Source organism: Vipera ursinii (genome assembly GCF_947247035.1).
Source record: "Vipera ursinii genome assembly, chromosome: 8".
Taxonomy (NCBI): domain Eukaryota; kingdom Metazoa; phylum Chordata; class Lepidosauria; order Squamata; family Viperidae; genus Vipera; species Vipera ursinii.
In genome coordinates this window covers 9,802,706-9,822,778 of record NC_139519.1, presented here as the reverse complement: position 1 = coordinate 9,822,778, position 20,073 = coordinate 9,802,706, and the positions used below count along the sequence as shown (strand labels likewise).

Genomic DNA, 20,073 nt, shown 5'->3' with positions numbered 1-20,073 from the left:
TCAGCTGTGTGAGCCCGAGAGTGCGGAGGATGATGACCCACAGCTGGCCCTGTTCAAGGACGCCCGACGCAGGAGGCAGGCGAGCAGGGACAAACAAAGAAAGACTATGGGACTACTCGGGAGGAGGCACAGGGAGACCACGCCCTGAGCTCTCTATAAAAGAAGTGTTTGGGGAGGGGCTGGTTGCTGAAAGCAACTTTTTCGCTTGAGAAGACAAGCTCTTGTATTTTGGTTAACTGCGTAATTAAATCTTGGCAGAAGCCTTTTAGCCTTGGACGCTTTCCAGACTCTTCTTTTGATTAGGGGTGCGAGAAGAGGGCTGGTTCAGAACAAATAGTTACTAATTGCAGATGAGAGATCAATTCATTTTATACGCCAGGCACCTTATTTCACAGGCAATTAATTTTAATTAATGGGTTTGAGCACAATGCTTATCACGGTCCTGGCCTTTTTGGGCGGGTATGATTTCCAGAAGGCACACAAGCGTGCATACACATGTGCATACACACACATCAACAAGTATGTCACTTGCATAATTGTGGGGAGAGGGGAAATCTCCAAGATTGGTTTCAGTTGGAAGTCACCATCCTAAGTAGGAATGCTGCCTAGAACTCTTGATAGTGTTTACAATGTGGTTGTACCTATTTGCAGAGTAGGCAGAGTTCAGAGTTGCTTTGCTTTCAAGAAAATTGTTCTAAGCTGAAAGGAGTTGCTTTACTTGGGTGTCCCAAAAAATCTGAATCATCTCATTAGATCACGCCTGCTTGATTTGTTATAATACATGGGCAGGAACATATAATAAGGGACGCGGTGGCTGAGTGGGTTAGGACGCTGAGCTTGTCGATCAGAAGGTCGGCAGTTTGGCGGGTTGAATCCCGAGTGCTGCATAAGAGAGTGAGCGCCTGTTACTCGTCCCAGCTTCTGCCAACCTAGCAGTTTGAAAGCACGTAAAAATGTAAGTAAAAAAATAGGGACCCCTACGGTGGGAAGGTAACAGCGTTCTGTGCGCCTTTGGCGTCTGGTCATGCCGGCCACATGACCACGGAGATGTCCTCGGACAAGCGCTGGCTCTTCGGCTTTGAAACGGAGGTGAGCACCGGCCCCTAGAGTCGGAAACGACCAGCATGCATGTGCGGGGGAACCTTTACCTTTAACATATAATAAAAAGCGAAGAATTCCATACAAACTATAAATACCGTTGATCACTATTTACAAACCAAGAACTGGATTTTGTTCTCCTTTGCACAAGCTAGTCAGAAGCTACAGTGTTTTTTGTGGTGGCATGATTTTGTCTGGTTTGGAGAAGACCCAGAATTCTTGGTTCCTGTGAAACTCCTGCAACCTTCCAGATATTGCTGAAGTAAACAGCCCGGTGGCCATGTTGCTTAATATGTTTGTTCTGTATCCTGCTTTATTATTTTTACAAGTAACTCAAGGCAGTGAATAGGTGCAACACACACCCTCCTCCTCCTCCTATTTTTCCCACAGCAATAGCCCTGTGAGGTGAATTGGGTTGAGAATGGATGACTGGTCCAAAGTCAACCACCTGGCTTTCATGCCTAAAGCAGGACTAGAACTTACCGTCTCCTGGTGATTGGCCCAGTCACCCAGCTGGCTTTCATGCCTAAAGCAGGACTAGAACTTATCGTCTCCTGGTGACTAGCCCAAAGTCACCCAGGTAGCTTTCACACCTAAGGCAGGACTAGAACTCCCAGTCTCCCGCCTCGTACCTTAACCATCAGACCAGATTGGCTTTCTAGACCAAACTGACTCTAGTTATGGAAAGTTGTAGAGTAGCAATATCTAGACATCCATCGATTTGTTCACCTTTGCTAAAAGGAAATGGCAAATCCTCTGAGCATGCCCATGAACATCACACTCTCTACTCTTGAGCCAATGAATCGCTCGCATGTCTAGTTCTAGCACGTTAGCTCTATAAGCTCCTTATGCAAAAAGTTACTGACTGAGCATATCTGCAGTGATAGACCTTATATTTAGAACAGCTACTCTGCATTTTGTATCTGGGTTCAGATAACATGACAATAAATTCTAGGGGCCAAGGATTTTTTTTTATATTATCAAAAGATCTGTACATGATTAGACAAGTTTAGAAATGACTCTTGGTAGAGGCCGTCCAGCTTTCAGATGGTTCATCTGGCATTAAATTCAAGGAGAAAGGTTATTAACCCAAGAAAAATCAACTCATTTACAGGGAGTCCTTGACTTGTGACCAAAATTGAGCCCAAAGTTTATGTGGCTAAGTGAGACGGTTGTCAAGAGAGCTTTGCTCCATTTTATGAGTTTTCTTGCCGCAGTTGTTAAGTGAATCACTGCAGTTGTTAAGTTAGTAACATGGTTGTTAAGTGAATCTGGCTTCCCCATTAATTTTACTTGTCGGAAGGTCGCAAAAGGGGATCACGTGACCCCGGGATGCTGCAACCGTCATAAATATGAGTCATTTGCCAAGTGTCTGAATTTTGATCATCTGACCATGGGGAATACTGCGAAGATTGTAACTACCAGTATGAAAAACAGCCTTTAGTCCATTTTGTCCAGTGCTGATGTAATTTCAAACGGTCACTAAATGAAAAGTTGTAAATTAAGGACTTTGCTTTTTTTTTATTTGCTTTCATCAAAGGGGCATTTCAAAACATATTGCAAAGCATGATCTTGTTCAAACAATAGATAAACATCTCTTCATGAATATGAATTCACTGCTTAAAATGAAGGAAGCCCGCAACTCTGACATTGCTACCCTCATAGAGAGATAAATGCAGCATCTAAAGGCCACAAATTAGACCTGCATTTAAATGTAAGCGACACACCTATTTCTTAATTTGCCCCAGCAAAACTCACATACCAGTTTGCCAAAACTCACATACCAGTTTGCCAAAATGCCGTAATTCGTAGTGCACTAAAATCTGTTGTCTTTATTTTTTTAAGATACAACTGGTAAATAGATTTATAGAATCCTGGTTAAAGTCTGTTGGATTTTCTTCCATTATTCCATTTTTAAATTTATTATACAGTATTTTATTTTGTTTGGTTTTATTGTACACTGCCCAAAATCAGTTTGGAGTCAGGCGGTGCCTAAACTGAATCAATTAAATTTAAATGTTCTGTTCCAGATTAGACACATAACACAGTGTGGAATTAATAGCTGATTTTCTGCTTTAAAAATCTCAAAAGAGCATTTGACAGAACTGAGAGATTTCTCCTACTTTCTCATGAAGTAGAAAAAATACTCAAAGTGGTGATGAGTTCTAGAAAAAATTCAGCTAGAATGTTCCCTTATGCAACTGATGTCAATCTGCATCAAAACATGTTTCTTTCGCAAAATTATGCCCACTCTCATCATTTATTTCATAAATGGAGTCATATTTCATAAGTGGACTCTACAAGGTTCATTTTGAGCTTAAAAGTCCTTTAAAATGATCCTGGCCATTTCAAATACAAGACATGTACTTTACTCTTGACATCACTGCTTCAAAATGAAAACAAGGGATGTTTTATAATGCAAGATGGTTGGACTATGAAACAATTTCACACACTACCCGCACAAAACTTTTAAAAGTCAGGCTGCAAGATGTCATGGCTGAGGCATATCTTGCGATTTGTACATTTAAGCCAATATTTCAAACTCTGGAGTAACAAGCCAACAGTGTGGATTCTGACTTATAAAACAGTGATTCTTAACTGAAGCGATGCATGCCTTAGATGGGATTCTGTAGTAGACTAAATGGGACATGGAGAAAGTCACTGAAACCTTAATTTATCCTTTAAAACAATGGCAAATATAGCAAGACTGTTGGGGGCGAAATGACAAGAAATATATGGCATGCTCATGCAAAGGCCACCACTTAAATAGCTACATCAAATTTTGGAATATAAATCCATACTAGCAACATTTACATGATAGTGTCATTGTGATAGGTCAATGTCCTGATTCAACATCAGTGTGCTGTAGACTCCAGGGAAAATGCCCATAGTCATATAAATGTCCTTCTTCTAAAAAAAATTGAGCATTTTATTTTAATGATAGAGGGACTCCAGTTGGTGAAAAAAAAGTGATTCTGGTAACATCTCCACTCCTTCTATGATGCCTGTTCATAAATACCCAAAGATGGGTAACGTGCTGACCACCAACACACCATCTGTGGTTCCCCCAATATCTAAATTTCGATGAGAGTCAGTTTCGTCATCAGACCAGTAAAGCAGGAGGCCCTGAGTTCAAGTTCTGCGTTAGCCATGAAAGCCAGCTGGGGGACCTTAGGCCAATCATTCTCTGACAGCCCAATATAACCCACAGGATTGTTGGTGTGGGGAAAACAGGAGGAGGAAGGTGCGTTGGCTATATTCAAGGTCTTGAATTATTTGTAAAAGCAATGAAAGCAGGATACAAATAAATACATAAAAAAATTAAAAATTAAATAGCAGAGGTCTTTGAGATGTCAGCCTCCTTTCTGATGTTTGGGCCTTTTGCCATGTCATCAGAGAACCAGACAGGGATTCCAATTCCATACCTAAGTTGGTTCTGTTGGTTGATGTAAAATCAAAGGAGATGACTTGAGAGCCACTTTGGTTTAGTCTAGTGCAGGGGTAGGCAACCTCGGCTCTTTTACGACTCATGGACTTCAACTCCCAGAATTCCTGAGTCCGCTGGCTCAGGAATTCTGGGAGTTGAAGTCCATGAGTCATAAAAGAGCCGAGGTTGCCTACCCCTGGTCTAGTGGATAAGGTGCTGGCCTACAAAGTAGGAGATCATGAGTTCTAGTTCCACCTTAACCATGAAAACCAGTGGGGTGACTTTGGGCCAGAGCCTCTCCCTCAGCCCAACCCACCTCACAGGGCTGTTGTGGGGACAATGGGAGAAGGATGATGTGTGGATATGTTCACCACCTTGCGTGATTTGTAAAAATGATACAAATAAATAGATACATTTAGCACACTGGCTGGAATACGGTTGTGCAATTTTGCAACAATTTTATTGTGCAAAGTGGAAGCAGTTTGCCTCTGAAAAGTCTCTTTCCACTTTGGAAAAAATTGGAAACATAACTCTTCTGCTGATATCCCGGCACTGTGGGAAGTCAGCTGCAACAGAGACTATTTACCCCTTATCTCTTCTTTCATTCTCTTTTTTTATCTTCTAAATAGCCAGCTGGGGGCTCTTATGCCACCTGATTTCATACTTGTCTGGATTTTAATCACTATTTTGTTTTATTACGGGCTTTGTCATTTTTCTCAGGCAGCTCTCTCGACAGCCAAGACATGAGATGCTGACCACGTCTCCTCCACTCCTGCTACAATGCAAAGGAGAGAGAGACATTATAAAACTCTCACTGATAGGAAATGTAATTAGGAAAGCAAAACAACCCCAAGCCCAGCTGACCAGCAGATGCAAAAATGCAAAACTGAGAAGGAATGCGGAGCAATTTGCCTTTAAATTCCTAGTCCCATTTTTCCCCCCACCAAACAGTGATGGGAACAGCCCATAATCATTCCTAAGAGGCTTGCCAGAAAACATTACTCAGTGCACATACTCAGCAATTCTGGATCACTCATTCACACACAGACACACAGAGTCATCACAAATTGTGCAAGCTGCTGGCAACTCATGCAATTAAAAAAGGAAAGTTTTTCTTAATGAAATTAACCCAATCTGCCCCCACTCACTTTGCTCCATCTGCTAAATTATGCTTGTTTTTGGATTGGTGCATATCTAGATTTTGTGGCTGCAGGTTTGCATTTTTCATTCTTTCCTGGCTATATCCGTAAACCTTAATAAAGTGGTAGAGTAGAGACATGTATACATAAGCATCAAAGGGAGGGGGGAGGAGATTCAATTTGAGATGTTGAGACTTTAAAAAAGAGTGCAGAGAAGAGCAACAAAAATGATTAGGGGCCTGGAGGCTAAAACATATGAACAGGTTGCAGGAAGTGGGCACGTCTAGCCCAGGGGTCTTCAAACCTGGCCCTTTTATGACCTGTGGACTTCAACTCCCAGAATTCCTCAGCCAGGTGTAGTCTGATGAAAAGTAGGACCAGGGGTAACGTGATAGCAGTGTTCCAGTATCCAAGGGCTTGCCATGAAGATTTGGGGGGGGGGGGTTCAACCTACTCTCTAAAGCACCCGAAGGCAGAACAAGAAGCAATGGATGGAAACTAATCAAGGAGAGAACCAACATAGAACTAAGGAGAAATTTCCTGACACTTAGAACAATAAATCAGTTGGAACGACTTGCCTCCAGAAAGTGTGGGTGCTCCAACACTGGACGTTTTTAAGAAGAGATTGGACAACCATTTGTCTGGAATGGTAAAGGGTTTCCTGTCTGAGCAGGAGGCTGGACTAGAAGACCTCCAAGGTCCCTTCCAATTCTGGCATTCTGCTGAAAGTGCAACCAGGTTGGATTTCCCCCCCCCCCCAAAAAAGTCATTTTTTTGGGGGGGGGGAAGTCCCTCCTACCAAATGACAGAGACAGACTCAAAGGCACTAGAAGTTAAATTCCATTCTAGGTATTCCGGTTACACAACACCACCCTTGGTTACAGCTGTTGTGACCTCCAATAAATGACCTTCTTGGCTAGAGTGCTTTTAAAGCCTTTTTTTAATCAGGAAGACAGTGTCTGCCAAGACAGGTTTCTGATGCAACTTGGGACTTTTTCCTTTTACAGTTTATTTAATTTTGGAAAGGGGGAGGGGGAGAGACGAGACAGAATAGGCCACTTTGATTGCTCAAGCTGGACGCTGAAGAAAGGGAAGCCCTCGCAATAACCTTGAGAAGTTTCAAACCAAGCTGTGCAGTTCAAACCTGTTTTGTAATAAGGGTCAGGTTATTCAATGGTTTGCAGAGTATTAAGATATTAGATCACCTTTATTGTCATTTTTTCCTGTTGGCACAACAGCACCCATTAAAAATGAAATTCAGTTGCTTGCTTTCCAAGTGTACATATATATAACATTCATTTAAAACATACTATATACAACATATATAGTATACACCCTTATGCATAAGTTACATATAAATATTAATCACTGTCCATCTTGAATACGTAACAGAAGGAGGAAGCTTTATTACCCATGAATCACAGGCAATCAATGAAAGTATATCCGGTGTTTCTTTTCCTAAGTTTATAAAGGTAAAAGGTAAAGGTTGCCCCGCACATGTGTGCTAGTCGTTTCTGACTCTAGGGGCCAGTGCTCATCTCCGTTTCAAAGCCAAAGAGCCAGCGCTTGTCCGAGAACGTCTCCGTGGTCATGTGGCCGGCATGACTAGACGCCAAAGGCGCACGGAACGCTGTTATCTTCCCACCGTAGTGGTCCCTATTTCTCTACTTGCATTTTTACGTGCTTTCAAACTGCTAGGTGGGCAGAAGCTGGGACGAGTAACAGGCACTCACTCTGTTACGCGGCACTCGGGATTTGACCCGCCAAACTGCCGACCATCTGATTGACAAGCTCAGCGTCCTTTCTTTAAAAAAATAACAGGCAGGATTTACTTAGTGTGGAAGTCCTACATAATGACCTGCTTAACTGTGGCTTAGCATGAAGTTTGAATCTGGCCAACCGGGGTCAAAATGCAGTGTCCTGTGGTGACGTTCAAGCCAATCAATGAATTATTCCTTTGGGATAAATAACCTCCTTCAAGCTGAATGGTAAGTCTATGAATACACCCATGTAGAGTCTAGGCAACAAAAAAGAGATATTTTGCCAATACCTTGTTGTCTCAAGGCTGTCCAACTTTGGCAACCTTAAGACTTGTGGACTTTAATTCCCAAAATTTCCCAGCAAAATTGGACACCCCTAATCTAGTTTATAGTTCAGAATAGAATAGAGCTGCAAGGGACCTTGGAGGTCTTCTAGTCCAGCCCACTGCTCAAGCAGGAGACCCTATGTCATTTCAGACAAATGGCTGTCCAGTCTCTTCTTTAAAACCTCAAGTGTTGAAGCACCCACAACTTCTGAAGGCAAGCTGTTCCACTAGTTAATCATCCTCATTGTTGGGAAGTTTCTCCTTAGTTCCAGGCTGCTTCTCTCCTTGATCAGCTTCCATCCATTGTTTCTTGTCTTGCCTTCTGTGCTTTGGAAAATAAATCAACCCCTCCTCCTTCTGGCAGCCTCTCAAATTCTGGAACTCTGGAATAGTTCTGGAATTCACTACTGAATTCCCATCCCCCTAAGCCAGACCAAACTTATTTAGCTTATTGAGTTCAAAGTCAGATGATGCTGAAAATCCTTTCCTATTTGCCATCAAGTCTGAGAGCTTTAGAAAAATCTGGGACTCTCGTTAATATCTCTTCAGACTTGGATGATATTAATCAGGCTTGCCTATGGAGCAGTATCCAATACTTGGAAATGAGAACTGGAAGGAACAGACCACATCCTACTACTCTATACTTCTTCATTGCCCCAGGAATATGGCAATGATGCCTACTTTGACTGGGAAGGAAACTGACCAGGAGTTCACCTCAGCTAAAACGTTGGCCGCAATCACTATTTTTTTATTTATTTATTTTAATTCCATTTATATCCCGCCCTTCTCTGAAGACTCAGGGCGGCTTACAAGCTTAACAGAGTTTCAAAAAAGCAACACTTTAGCAGATGCACCAGTTCAGGACACATCACTAAGCATGTGCACTGTACACCCAGGTGTTCAATGGCCATGTACAAAGAGCCTCCTGCTCCATTCCCAGAACTGCCACAACACTCTTCAGAACTTCACTGGTACCTATCAGATTTCCTGCCCCATCAGACTTTTCCCATCTTAACCCCACTTTATTGTGTTTATCTGTGTTTTTTTAAGACTGCAAGCCGCCCAGAGTCCCCTCGTGGTAAAATGGGTAGGAAACAAATTTAAATCAATAAAAATAATTTTTTTAAAAAAAAAATCATTAAGAAATAAAATGATTTGCATTTTTAAAAATTGGAAAGTTACTACAGATAGTCCTTGACTTACAACAGTTCGTTTGGTGACCATTCAAAGTTACAGCAGCCATGGAAATAAGGGACTTATGACCATTTTTCAAACTTACGACCGTTACAGCATCTCTGGGGGTCATGCGATCAAAATTTGGATGCTTGGCAACTGGGTCATATTTATGATGGTCACCTTCTGGCAAGCAAAATCAATGGGGAAGCCAGATTCATTTAACAACCATGTTATTAACTTAACAACTGCAATGGTTCACTTAACAACTGTAGCTAGCAAGGTTGTAAAATGGGGCAAAACTCACTTGACCAATTTGTCACTTGACAACATAAATTTTGGGATCAATTGTGGTTGTGAGGCTTTATCCTGCAAAAGGAAATCTCATTTTCCATCGTTATCATAAGTAAGTTCTTAACAACATACCAATATGTGCCAGGTTGATGATTACCTGGCACATATTATATTACTGTGATGTAATATATGCCAGAATTGTTCTCTCAGTGCAGGAAGAGAGCTGACCTGACAGGTTTACAGCAAAATAAAGATCTGCTGCAGGCATAGAATGAAGGCTATTGCTAAGCTTGTAAGCCGCCCTGAGTCTTCGGAGAAGGGTGGGATATAAATGTAATAAAAATAAAAATAAATAAATAAATAAATAAAATTTCCTGATTCGTAGTATGGACTATCACTACTTTAATCTTAGCAAATACCTAAAAACATTTATTATATAGAATTTAGCTTTCCCAACCGTCTTTCACTAGAAGATTCTAAACACTACAATGAATATTTATATCACCAATTCTTTCTCTGCAATAAAGCACCCTGCTTTCACCGAAATAAAAATGCTACTAATTTATACAAAGCAACTCTGTATAAGCTTGAAACGTCCTACCTTTTGAAAAAGCGTTTTAAGCGGGAATTTTACTTTAAATGCATTGCACAGGTTAAGTAAGAAGTCATTTGCAAAGAAGCTCTGGTATAGTGGCTTGAAGATCACAGCATTTTAAGTTGCCTTTGAATCACTCTGCTGTATTAAAGCGTCCAAACTTTTTAGCAAGTCATGGTGAAGCAAACTTTACTGGAAAAATGAGCAAGGCATGAAACCAAAGGACGCTTCCCCACTTTTGTGATATAACAAAAAACCACGTGCATCCTTGCAGCCGAGATGGCACTGCTAAATTTCACCCTGTGTGCATATTAGTGTTGTCTATTAAATAACCAGTGAATACAATTAAGCACTGCTTAAAACATAACCTAGGAAACAACGTAAAACCCACCCAGGTTGCATTCCAGTTTTCATTTAAGCCCAGCCTTTAAGCATCACCTTTGGAAGATTAGCACATCTCAAACAAGTGAGATACGTAGCATGCTAATCCTATTTATGCAGACTATCTGGGCCATTTCCGATGCCAAATAAGTTAATTTATTTACAGTATTAGTAGTAAGTAGTTTAGATTCTTGTGATAGGTAACATGAAATAAACTTGTAGTACTTTGGAACTCTATCCTGGCCCCTGACTTCTTGCCTCTGACTGCCAAGTTGTATACTGTGACTTACAAAAAACAATGGCAGGGCTTTGAAACCAAAACCAAATGCATCGAATTATAGCTTAGTATTGTTCCTACAGACGCAGCTAATCTGCCTTGTGGATTATCAATAAAGATAAAATAGGAAATAGAGAACAATATTGTTCCAAGAACACTGAGCCATAATTGTCATTGGTTCTGAGCAAATTCCATTAATCTAATCTCTCTACACCAAGTGTTATCCAGATAAATTCTACTTCAACTCTTAATAGTTCACCGCGCTGGCTAGGGATAATGCAAGTTGATGTCCAACTCACACAGAATGAACAAATTTGGAGAAAGCTAATTTAGTATAGTGTTATCTTTTTCAAAATAAAGAAATCAACTGTCAAAGTGAAAAGCACAAAGATCTGAATTCCAACTGGAAAATAAGTTTTAGGTAGAAGGTCTTGTGTACACAAATTGGAGAAAGACTAAAGTCAACAGTGTTGATAACTGAATAATACACAGTGAATGTATGCCTGTAGAATACTGTGTTGTGAATGCCTACAAAATATTGTGTTAACATATTGTCTAGAACAGGGGTCCCCAACCCCCAGTCCGTAGACCAGTACCGGGCTGCGGCAGCACACAAAACCACGCACCCTCCGGGATGTGAAAAAACCTCTCTCCACGGAACCGGTCCCTGGTGCCCAAAAGGTTGGGGACCTCTGGTTTAGAAGATATAGCAAAATAGCAAATGTGAATTGCCAATTACACCTACTTGACCACAGAGAACCTCTGTGGTGGAAACTGATTTTAAAAACCACACAAGCAGCTTCATGATTTTAACTGAATGGCAGGCTCAGTTGCAATGACGAAAACAGGAGAGATCAGGCCTCAGTTCACTGTCTCAAATCAAGGGCCTCTACCTTAATAAAACAAAAGGCACAACTTCTTACAGATGAAGGAGAGGACGGAGAAGAAAAGTCGATTCAACGTATAAGCATAAAAGCATATTCACAGGCAAAACCAAAGTGAAATATGAGTCCACCCCTTCCCACTTTCAATTGTCCTCTTCTTGTGTTGACGTCTGGATTTGCACACATCTTGCAGACCTCACCCTGCCACAACAACCAATCTAAGGCACAGAGTAAGGAACAAACATTTCCTGAGCTATTTCCCAGGATCCCTCAATGTTAGTTAATGGGGTTTGTACTTCAGCAGCATCTGGAGAAACAGGGGTCCTATCCTTACATCTTGTAAAGAGGACGGAGACAGCCTTGAAGCAGAAATGCTGGAACTTTAAGTAAACGTTAATCTCACCTAGGAAGGAAGAGCAGGTGAGAAAGAAACTCAAGATAACCTTGCCCTATATTGTGATTTTCTTCTACCCCACCTTGATTCTGTTGCTTATAATAAAGGGATTCAAAAGGAAATTCTGACAAGGTTTCAAGATTGTCTTACTATACGTTTATGGAGATTCTCAATCATCAAAGTCATGGTTGTCCCGAGGGTGCTTTTTTCAAAACAACAACAACAACAACTGGACTTCGTTGTTTGTTTGTTTTTTCTTTGAAACCATTTTGCTTTTCATCAAAGAGAACTGAAGAAGGTTCTTGGATGAGAAGTGAAATGTTTTCAAACAAAAAGACAAAAAAGTCCAGTTGCCTTTTAGAAAAAGCACCTTTGGGACATTGTCTTACTACAGGGGTCTTCAAACTTGGCAGCTTCAAGACTTGTGGACTTCAACTCCCTTGGCTGGCTGAGGAATTCTGGGAGTTGAAGTCCACAAGTCTTAAAGTTGCCAAGTTTGAAGACTCCTGTCTTACTATATAGCCTGTATTAACAGAGTTCCGGTAGTTCTGACATTGTCTGTTTCCTGACCTATTCTACCAAAGGGTTGATGCCTCCACAATTCATGCTGATGGTATGCCCAACCAATCCTACTTGTCTCATCTTGCAAACATGCCCTATTACATTTTAATTATGTGGAAATATTTCAACCAGCTATTATTCTTCAGAACATCTCTAGATCATTGTAGGACCAAACAAAGCACATGCCAAACTAAGGACAGCCACAAAGTCTTCAGCCAAACATACCAATATCTCTCAGTGATTTTGGGGTACAGGTGCAGAGAGACAAATATCTTTTGCAAGCTGCCCAGACTCATTTAGGTGTGAGCATGAGATATAGTTGCATATACAATAAAATTTAAATAGACCTACCAATGTATCAAGGTATTTCCTTTTGGGATAAGCACTGTTATACAAAGTGCGTGGGCGTAAAAATCAGTAAGCCAAATATTTTTTTTTTAAAAAAGTAACCTGAGCTAAAAATATTTTCATTTATTTTCACAAGTACTGATTTCCTAACCACAGACCATGTATGTTTTATTTATATATTTATTAAACAAATTTTCAGAGATGCCCTATTCTCACACAGTGCTTCTCACAGGCTGTTACCAGCATTGGTGTGTCTTAAAAGTTCTCCATCTTATTTTCCCACTGAAAGTAACTGGTAAAGGTACTTATGCATGCATTATTTACGTTCATCAGATACAATTCTTATCGCACTTAGCAAGCAAACTTTGACTCCATATTCATGTGAAAATATTTCAGACTGTAGAAATCAATTCAGTTTACTGCACACCTTTTCAAAATCAACAAGCACTATCCTTTTTTCATGTTTGACTTTCATACTTCTCTGAATGACCTATTGAAGAGCAAAAATCTAGTCCACATTCCCTGTGATCAAGCCAAAACTTTACTGCCTTCCTAAATTTTTGTCACTGTCATGTCTCATAAGTCTTTTGATCAACCTATCCTCTTCCCACTTAATTATTATTTATTTACTGTATGATGGGAACATGACAGAAGAGACGTCAACCTATATTTAAACAGTCCACAAAATTATAAATAAAACTTCTAGGGGCGTATGTCAGTGGTCTCATAACTGGATGTCCAGTTCAGCTATCCAGGTGATTGCCTCTGGCAATCTGCTTCATGCAGATCTGCCAGAGGACAAGCAAATGCATGTTGTGGGCAATCTTGCGCAATATGCTTAATAGTTTGCATATCATTAGCACCACAATCGCAACAAAGGGAATTGTATCATCCCTACTGATACAAGGCAGAGGCATTTCTTCCAGTATCACACTTAATTCTGTTCAATTTCAACCAGACAGAATGAGGCAGGTCAAAACCAGGTGGTTTGGTAGAGGGATCACTAATGGTCAGGCCACAAGAAGGTAACGTGGACCATTCCTCTCTCCAGCCATTCTTGGGGATAAACTAGGTAAATGTTAAGAATGGCTGTTTTCCACGCTGGCCTATGGGATTTCAATCTTGTGATGGGCTGCACATTGTCCTGGTAAACAGGGAAGGTCTTAGCGTTCAGCATCCTTGACCATAGCCAAATGAAAGCTTGTTGTTTAGTAAATTAATCCCCTTGTAATTTTCTTATCCCCTCATGTTACTTTCTCTTTCTATAGGACAGCAATAAGGGACAAAAGCACAGATGCATCCTTCACACGTATGTTGCACAAGTCACACAACACTCCACAAACAAGCTCAATCCATATTTGAACATTTTAAGACACGCTTTTGCCATCATGTCTGGGAGCCAATGGTGGTTATTGAACCTGTTGGTTGGTTGGCACTGTTAGCAATGTATTGTCCTCTCCAGCAAATTAGTTTTACTGTTTTAATAGCTTTTACTTGGTTTTTATTTCTAATTATTGTTGTTTTAATTGTCTAAGCCACCCACAGTCACTTAGGTGAGGTGGGCGGTGATATATAAATTAAATAATTAATATATAAATACAAGGACAACAGTGTCCAAAGAAGGAAAAAGAAGAAAAATATAAAGCAGCATGTAAAGAAGGCCTAAGTACAGAGTTAAAGTGCGATAGATTCAATAGTTTATTGTTGTTTGCATATGGTAGATTATGATTGTTTCTACTTTTATACCTTGTATTTAGCTCTGGGAAGTCGGGGAGGGGGGAGGGGGAGGGAAGGAGGTGTTGGGGAGGGTTGGGAAGAGGGGAGGGGGTTGGGAGGGGTTTTGTTTTGTTTTGTTATATATAAAATGTACTGTAAAACTTTTCAATAAAAAAAAGAAGGCCTAAGTACATCAACTGCAGCTGGAAGGCCGATCAAATGAAAATGGCATCCTAGCTTTTTAAAAATAGGAGGTTCCTGTTGTTTTCTTTTAATTTTATTGCTGTCAAACCTGAAGAACAGACAAAACATTCTCCTTCAGTAGCCCCCAGTTGCAAGACCAACACATTGGAAAGAAAACACATAAACCAACCTTCTACATTCTTAAAATATTGGAGAAAATAAAATTGTGTCAAATGCTTTTCTTTTTGTTTTTGCAAAATAGCATCTCCGCTCTTAAATATATATATTTGTGTTCCAAATCAGCAGATAGATCATTTCAGATGATTAGTTTGCATTTATTATTTAGAATAAATTTTTTTGGTGGATTGATTCTAGGTAGCCCCCAAATAAAAGCCTGAGTGGTTTACAGAAACCTGACCTAAGCTTGTTAGAATTTGTTGCAATTCTAAATATTGTTTTGCAATAAAGGGTTAAATAGTTGCTTTTGCACAATTATGTATTATGAAAATAATCCTAAATTTGCAAATGTTTCACGCCTATTGACAATTAAGGTATTTAGTGTGTTAGTCACTGTATTCAAGTTAATGTTACACAAATATATTTTGCCCCAGTTCCACTAACAATTTTTTCCTACCTACCAAACTTCCACTCAGACTGACATCAAATGTTTGCAAATACCTGCGCAAGTATGCAGCTGGAATTTGTAATGTGAATAGACACAAAGAGAATTTCCCCAACCTCAAGTAGTTTTCTATTTTACAGAACTCTAATCTGTTAAGCCTGCCTAATCACCATACTGGAAAAATTAAAGGGTATGCTTAAAATGGTTTATGTTATTTCATGATCCCCTTGGCAATGCTTCTTAGATTTTCAAGAAAACCATTTAACTTTGCTAGTAGGGGGGACTACTATCAGTGTTTGGATATTGCCCAATTTTGTAGATGTTGTTTACAGCGTTTTGAGTACTCCCTTTAAAACATATACCATTATTGGCTACAAATAGTTGGCACAATGATTTATTGTGAGAGCAAAAATAATATCCACCCCCACTCTATTACACATGTTGTTCTACTTTTTTTCTTTTGTACAAGTCACAAGAATTAAAATTTCATTCTCCATTCTGGATTTACTACTTTTCCATAGCATCTGACCCTAAAATGTGGTTGATCCAACTATGGTTCTGCAGAATAAGCCTATCTTGTACTAATAATCTAGATCAGGGGTATCCAACCTTGGCAATTTTAAAGACTTGTGGACTTCAACTTCAAGCATGGCTAGCTGGGAAATTCTGGGAGTTGAAGTCCAAAATCTTAAAAGTTGGACATTCCTGAACTAGAACTAGGAGGTTTCAAACCAGTCATAGTTAAAAGTAGGCTGGCCTGGGAAGGAATAAAAAACATGGGGCAACATTTAAAAATCTCAGCAAAGGACCAGAAAGTCAGTTAAACTAATTCCCGGGTTAAGCCAACATCACATCTCATGCACTATCATCATTCAGTGTTTTTAGACCTGTCTCTAATATGCACCTTCCACCTAAAGCAGCAACCTGCTTTGTATAATGGAAACCATGGGTTGTTGAATCATAGCTTATGTTAGGAGTCTTGGCCCTTTTATGACTTGTGGGCTTCAACTCCCAGAATTCAACGCTGGCTGAGGATTTCTGGGAGTTGAAGTCCACAAGTTATTAAAGGGCCAGGTTTGAAGACCCCTGGCTTATGTAATGGTATATGACCTTGGGAGACAAGAGGAAGAGACACAGACTAGACAATGGTCAGATAAGAAACAGCCGAGTCCAAAGAAGGAATGAGGATGTAGCAAATATCTTGGAACGACCCTCCATAGTTTCTCGGATGTTAAAGACAAAGGGGTGGGGGAAGAAAGAGAGATGGGCTTTCAGACTTACAAGATTCTGTTAATGTAATCTTACTATAGCATTAAAACTAGTACTTCTGGTGGTGCTTCTTGTCTGGACACCTGGCAATAAGGCTGGCAATAAGCCATAACTAGGTGGATTCACACAACACAATCTGATCCTAAACCAACAAAGTGTGACTCAGCTCATAGGGGGATGAGATCTTAAACTCTCAGTGGTGAGGGGGGGAAAAGACCCTCAACACATGTTCAATAGTCCAGCTTATGCACAAATGCAATTTTTGTACCCAGACTGTTACCCCCAAGTTTGCGGTTGCATTCCAGCACTCTCCCACTTCCTGTTCAATTTGTCACCCTGACAAGACTGAAATGGTGTCAGCAATTTTAACAGCAAAGCAGTGCCTTGTTGTTGTTTTTTTGGCTTTTTTTGCCAATTATGTCCCTCTCACCACAAAGGTGTACACAGGCTTAATCCACAGGTTTGCTACCCAGTTGAACAAGCTTTACTATTAACTTGATACTTGAAGAGAGAAACAGGCTGTTCCTGTTAACAAGAGACACCGCTATAAGCAGATAAAGGGACTCTGACCTCGGGGCAAGACGGCACATTCAACATGCCAACTGCTTCTCCTAATTGAGAAGAGCGGGCAGAGCACAGAATTAGTGTAAAAAGATACTCCCCCCCACTCCTTAACTAGGAGCAAACTCCAAGGGGTCCCGGGTGTCACGTCATTAAGAGGAGACCCCAAGAGTCAAAATACTTTTAAAGTGTCCTAAATTTCCGATCAATGGCAGGAAGAATCCAGACAGGATTCTAAGTAAAGAGTTATGAATGCAGAATTCAACCGCCCAAGCTACGTAACCTGTTTTTTAGATGAAGGACGCAACTGCTTCAGGCACATGTCTTGTGGCACAGTGGCTAATCTACACAACCCGGAAACAACCTGCTCTAACAGCTACTCCAGAATTAGCTGGTGTGAAGAAGCCAGCACTGAAATTCACACTACTGGACTCGCCACGCACTACACAGCACAGTCGGGAGAGGAGGGTAGGGGAGAAACGACATCGACTTCCTGTTTCCATCCCTGTCCTGAGCTACAGGTAAAATCCACCGGCAAACCTCAAGGCCTTTGCTGATGCAACGTAGCAGCACATTGCCACATTTTTCTTAATGAAGGTTGTAGTACTGGACCCACACCCATGGTGTTATCAGGCTCAACGCTGCTGCCCATCCGTGCAAGGCAATTCCGTGGAAGAAGCGAGGCTGTTTCTCATTGCCACATTTCGCTGGAGGAGTTATAAATATGTAAACACCTAACTACTACTGTTGCAAAAAAAAAAAAAACCAGCTAGGTGAAGAAAGCACTGATTTTTTTGGAGGGAAACACAAGCTTCCTTTGCTTTGATGCTAGGCACTTGAGCCCAAGTTAAGCAATTCAGAAATCTACACAATTTTGCTCAAGCCTGGTTGCAGACAGCAGCAGTAAAGTTACTTATTTGATGGGTTTTCTTTTCACAAATTTAGGCTGTGAGTCCTTAAAGTCATCTGACTATATCAGATCACCTTTCCCCAACCTGATGGCCGGCAGATGGGCTGGGACAGCAGTTTACAGAATTCAACACACCAAAATTTGAAGCTGCATTCTCAGCCCATCTGCGCTTTATTCAAAAAAAAAAATACATTTATGGGGTGTAGAGCCATAAACAGTTCCTTGGGAATAAGCTCCAATCAACCTGCTCAAGACTATGCTGACAAGGCCTAAAACGCGCGCACACACATAAGTGTGCGGGTCAAAAAACAGGACACGGCAACTCACAACGTTCAGCAATATTTTGAAAGAACAGTTGGTGCCAGATGAGTAAAATGGTCTAGTCAGAAATTGTGTGTGTGTGTGTGTGTGTGTGTGTGTGTGAGAGAGAGAGAGAGAGAGAGAGAGAGAGAGAGAGAATGAGATCAGCCCCACTAGAAATGACAAGGTAGGAAAGATGATTAAGCAATTTGTGCCACCAAAAAAAGGGATCACTTCCAAATAAGTGAAGGAGGACCATCAGGAATCTATGATCACAATTATTCCAGATTTGGGGGCCCAGTTCAACACATAGATGCCACTCAGGGACATCTACACAAAGTATTCTAGGTACTGTCCCAGCTCCTTACAAATCTACTACAGTTGCAGATTAAAGCAGAGTCTTTGCTGGCCTTCTAATCAGGTTAATTCTTAATGCAAGGGATTAATAATGCCCAATTAATTAAGCTGAAGCTCCTCTGCACGCGCTTGTCAAAGAACTGCCTTACAACCAGTCAGCATCTCTTAAGTGTGTTTCCAGATGAAGGGCTCTTTGGTATTACAGGCCAAATCTCCCTCTCTCTGACCAAGAAAGGCCAGCATCACATCACGCCAAACCTGTCTGATGGATGAAGCCACCGAAGAAGGGCTGTAGGGTTACCTGTCACATCTGGAAACACCCCAATTTCCAACCCCATAATTAGCACTGCATGTGGTTATTATACCATTTCAAGACCCAGGGCCAATTTGTTGTGTTCCTTTTTTATCCAGAGGCAGCTGTGAGAGGACACTCAAGGCAGAAGCAGATTTACTGACAATGATCAATGCAAGAAAACTGACCCAGCAGATCTCTCCCTTTTTTTTTTCTTTCTTTTTTTTTGGGAGGGTGGGGGGGGAGGGCGAGAGAGCGCCAGCCTGCAGCAGCTCAGCAAATGACCCCAAAGACAGGTTGTCCCAAATCCAGCTGCCAGGCCCATTTCGCAATCCTTAGCTGCAATTTGAAGAAAAGCTGTTGCGCAGACCCGAGTTTTTTGTTTTTTAAAAAAGTTATAATTTTACGGGAACTCCACGCTTAAACTGAATTCTTGCAAACCCACCCCCCCCACACCCAGCCCGGTAGGAATGTCAAAAGGGGAATTCCAAGACTGGTGCAAGAAAAAAAAAAAGGAGGGGGCAGAAAAGAGAAATAGCCCCTCTTTCTCCAGCCAAAAGCAGCTGCTCCCGGCAGGAGGGATGGGCTTTGTAGTCCGGCAAGAAGAACAGGGAGAGCCAGGAGAAAAGGGTCGCTCTCCCGCCCTGGCCCACGCTCTTCCCCCTCCCCCCCTCCGACCCACCTTGACGGAGTCCACGGGATACATGACCGTGTGCTCCAGGATGCCGGCCACCGCCCCGGCCGTCATGTGCGTGTAGAGGGAGGCGCTGGTGGGCAGGCTCTCGTAGTCCTCTTCGCAGGGACTCTCGCCGTCCATCAGGAGCCCCGCCGCCGCCGTTTGCCCGCCGCTACCGCCAATGGGGGAGCCTCCTCCTCCGCCGCTCTCCCTACCCGCCAAGCTGCAGCTCAGTTCCATCCGCGCGCAAACAAGGAGAAGCGGCCGCTGCGGGAGGGGAGACACCGTGGAGGGCGGGCGGGGAGGGGAGGGTGGGAGGAGAAAGTTCACTTCGGAAAGTAACGCTCCCCCCCCCGCCCCCGACACGCCCTCCCCGCTCGCCAGCCGCCGGCCAATGGCGGCGCGTAAAAGCGCAGCGCCCGGTGCGCCATTGGCACAAGCGCGGTTCCTTGTGCGCCGCGGCTTCCTGGCAGCCAGCCGCCCGGGGCCGGCAGCTGGAGATGACTTACAGTCCTGCCAGCAAATCCTGC

General features: G+C 41.8%; 1 protein-coding gene across 1 annotated transcript in view; it reads right to left on the bottom strand.

The window, feature by feature from the left end:
• The window catches only part of SLC25A37 (solute carrier family 25 member 37), a 41,759-nt gene extending 21,949 nt beyond the window's left edge, over positions 1-19,810 (bottom strand). Inside the window, exon 1 of the mRNA XM_083368473.1 lies at positions 19,550-19,810. Coding sequence (XP_083224599.1) covers positions 19,550-19,783 — 234 coding nt within the window. The 5' untranslated portion in view covers positions 19,784-19,810. The remainder of the gene's footprint in view (positions 1-19,549) is intronic.
• Between the last annotated feature and the right edge of the window lie 263 nt (positions 19,811-20,073).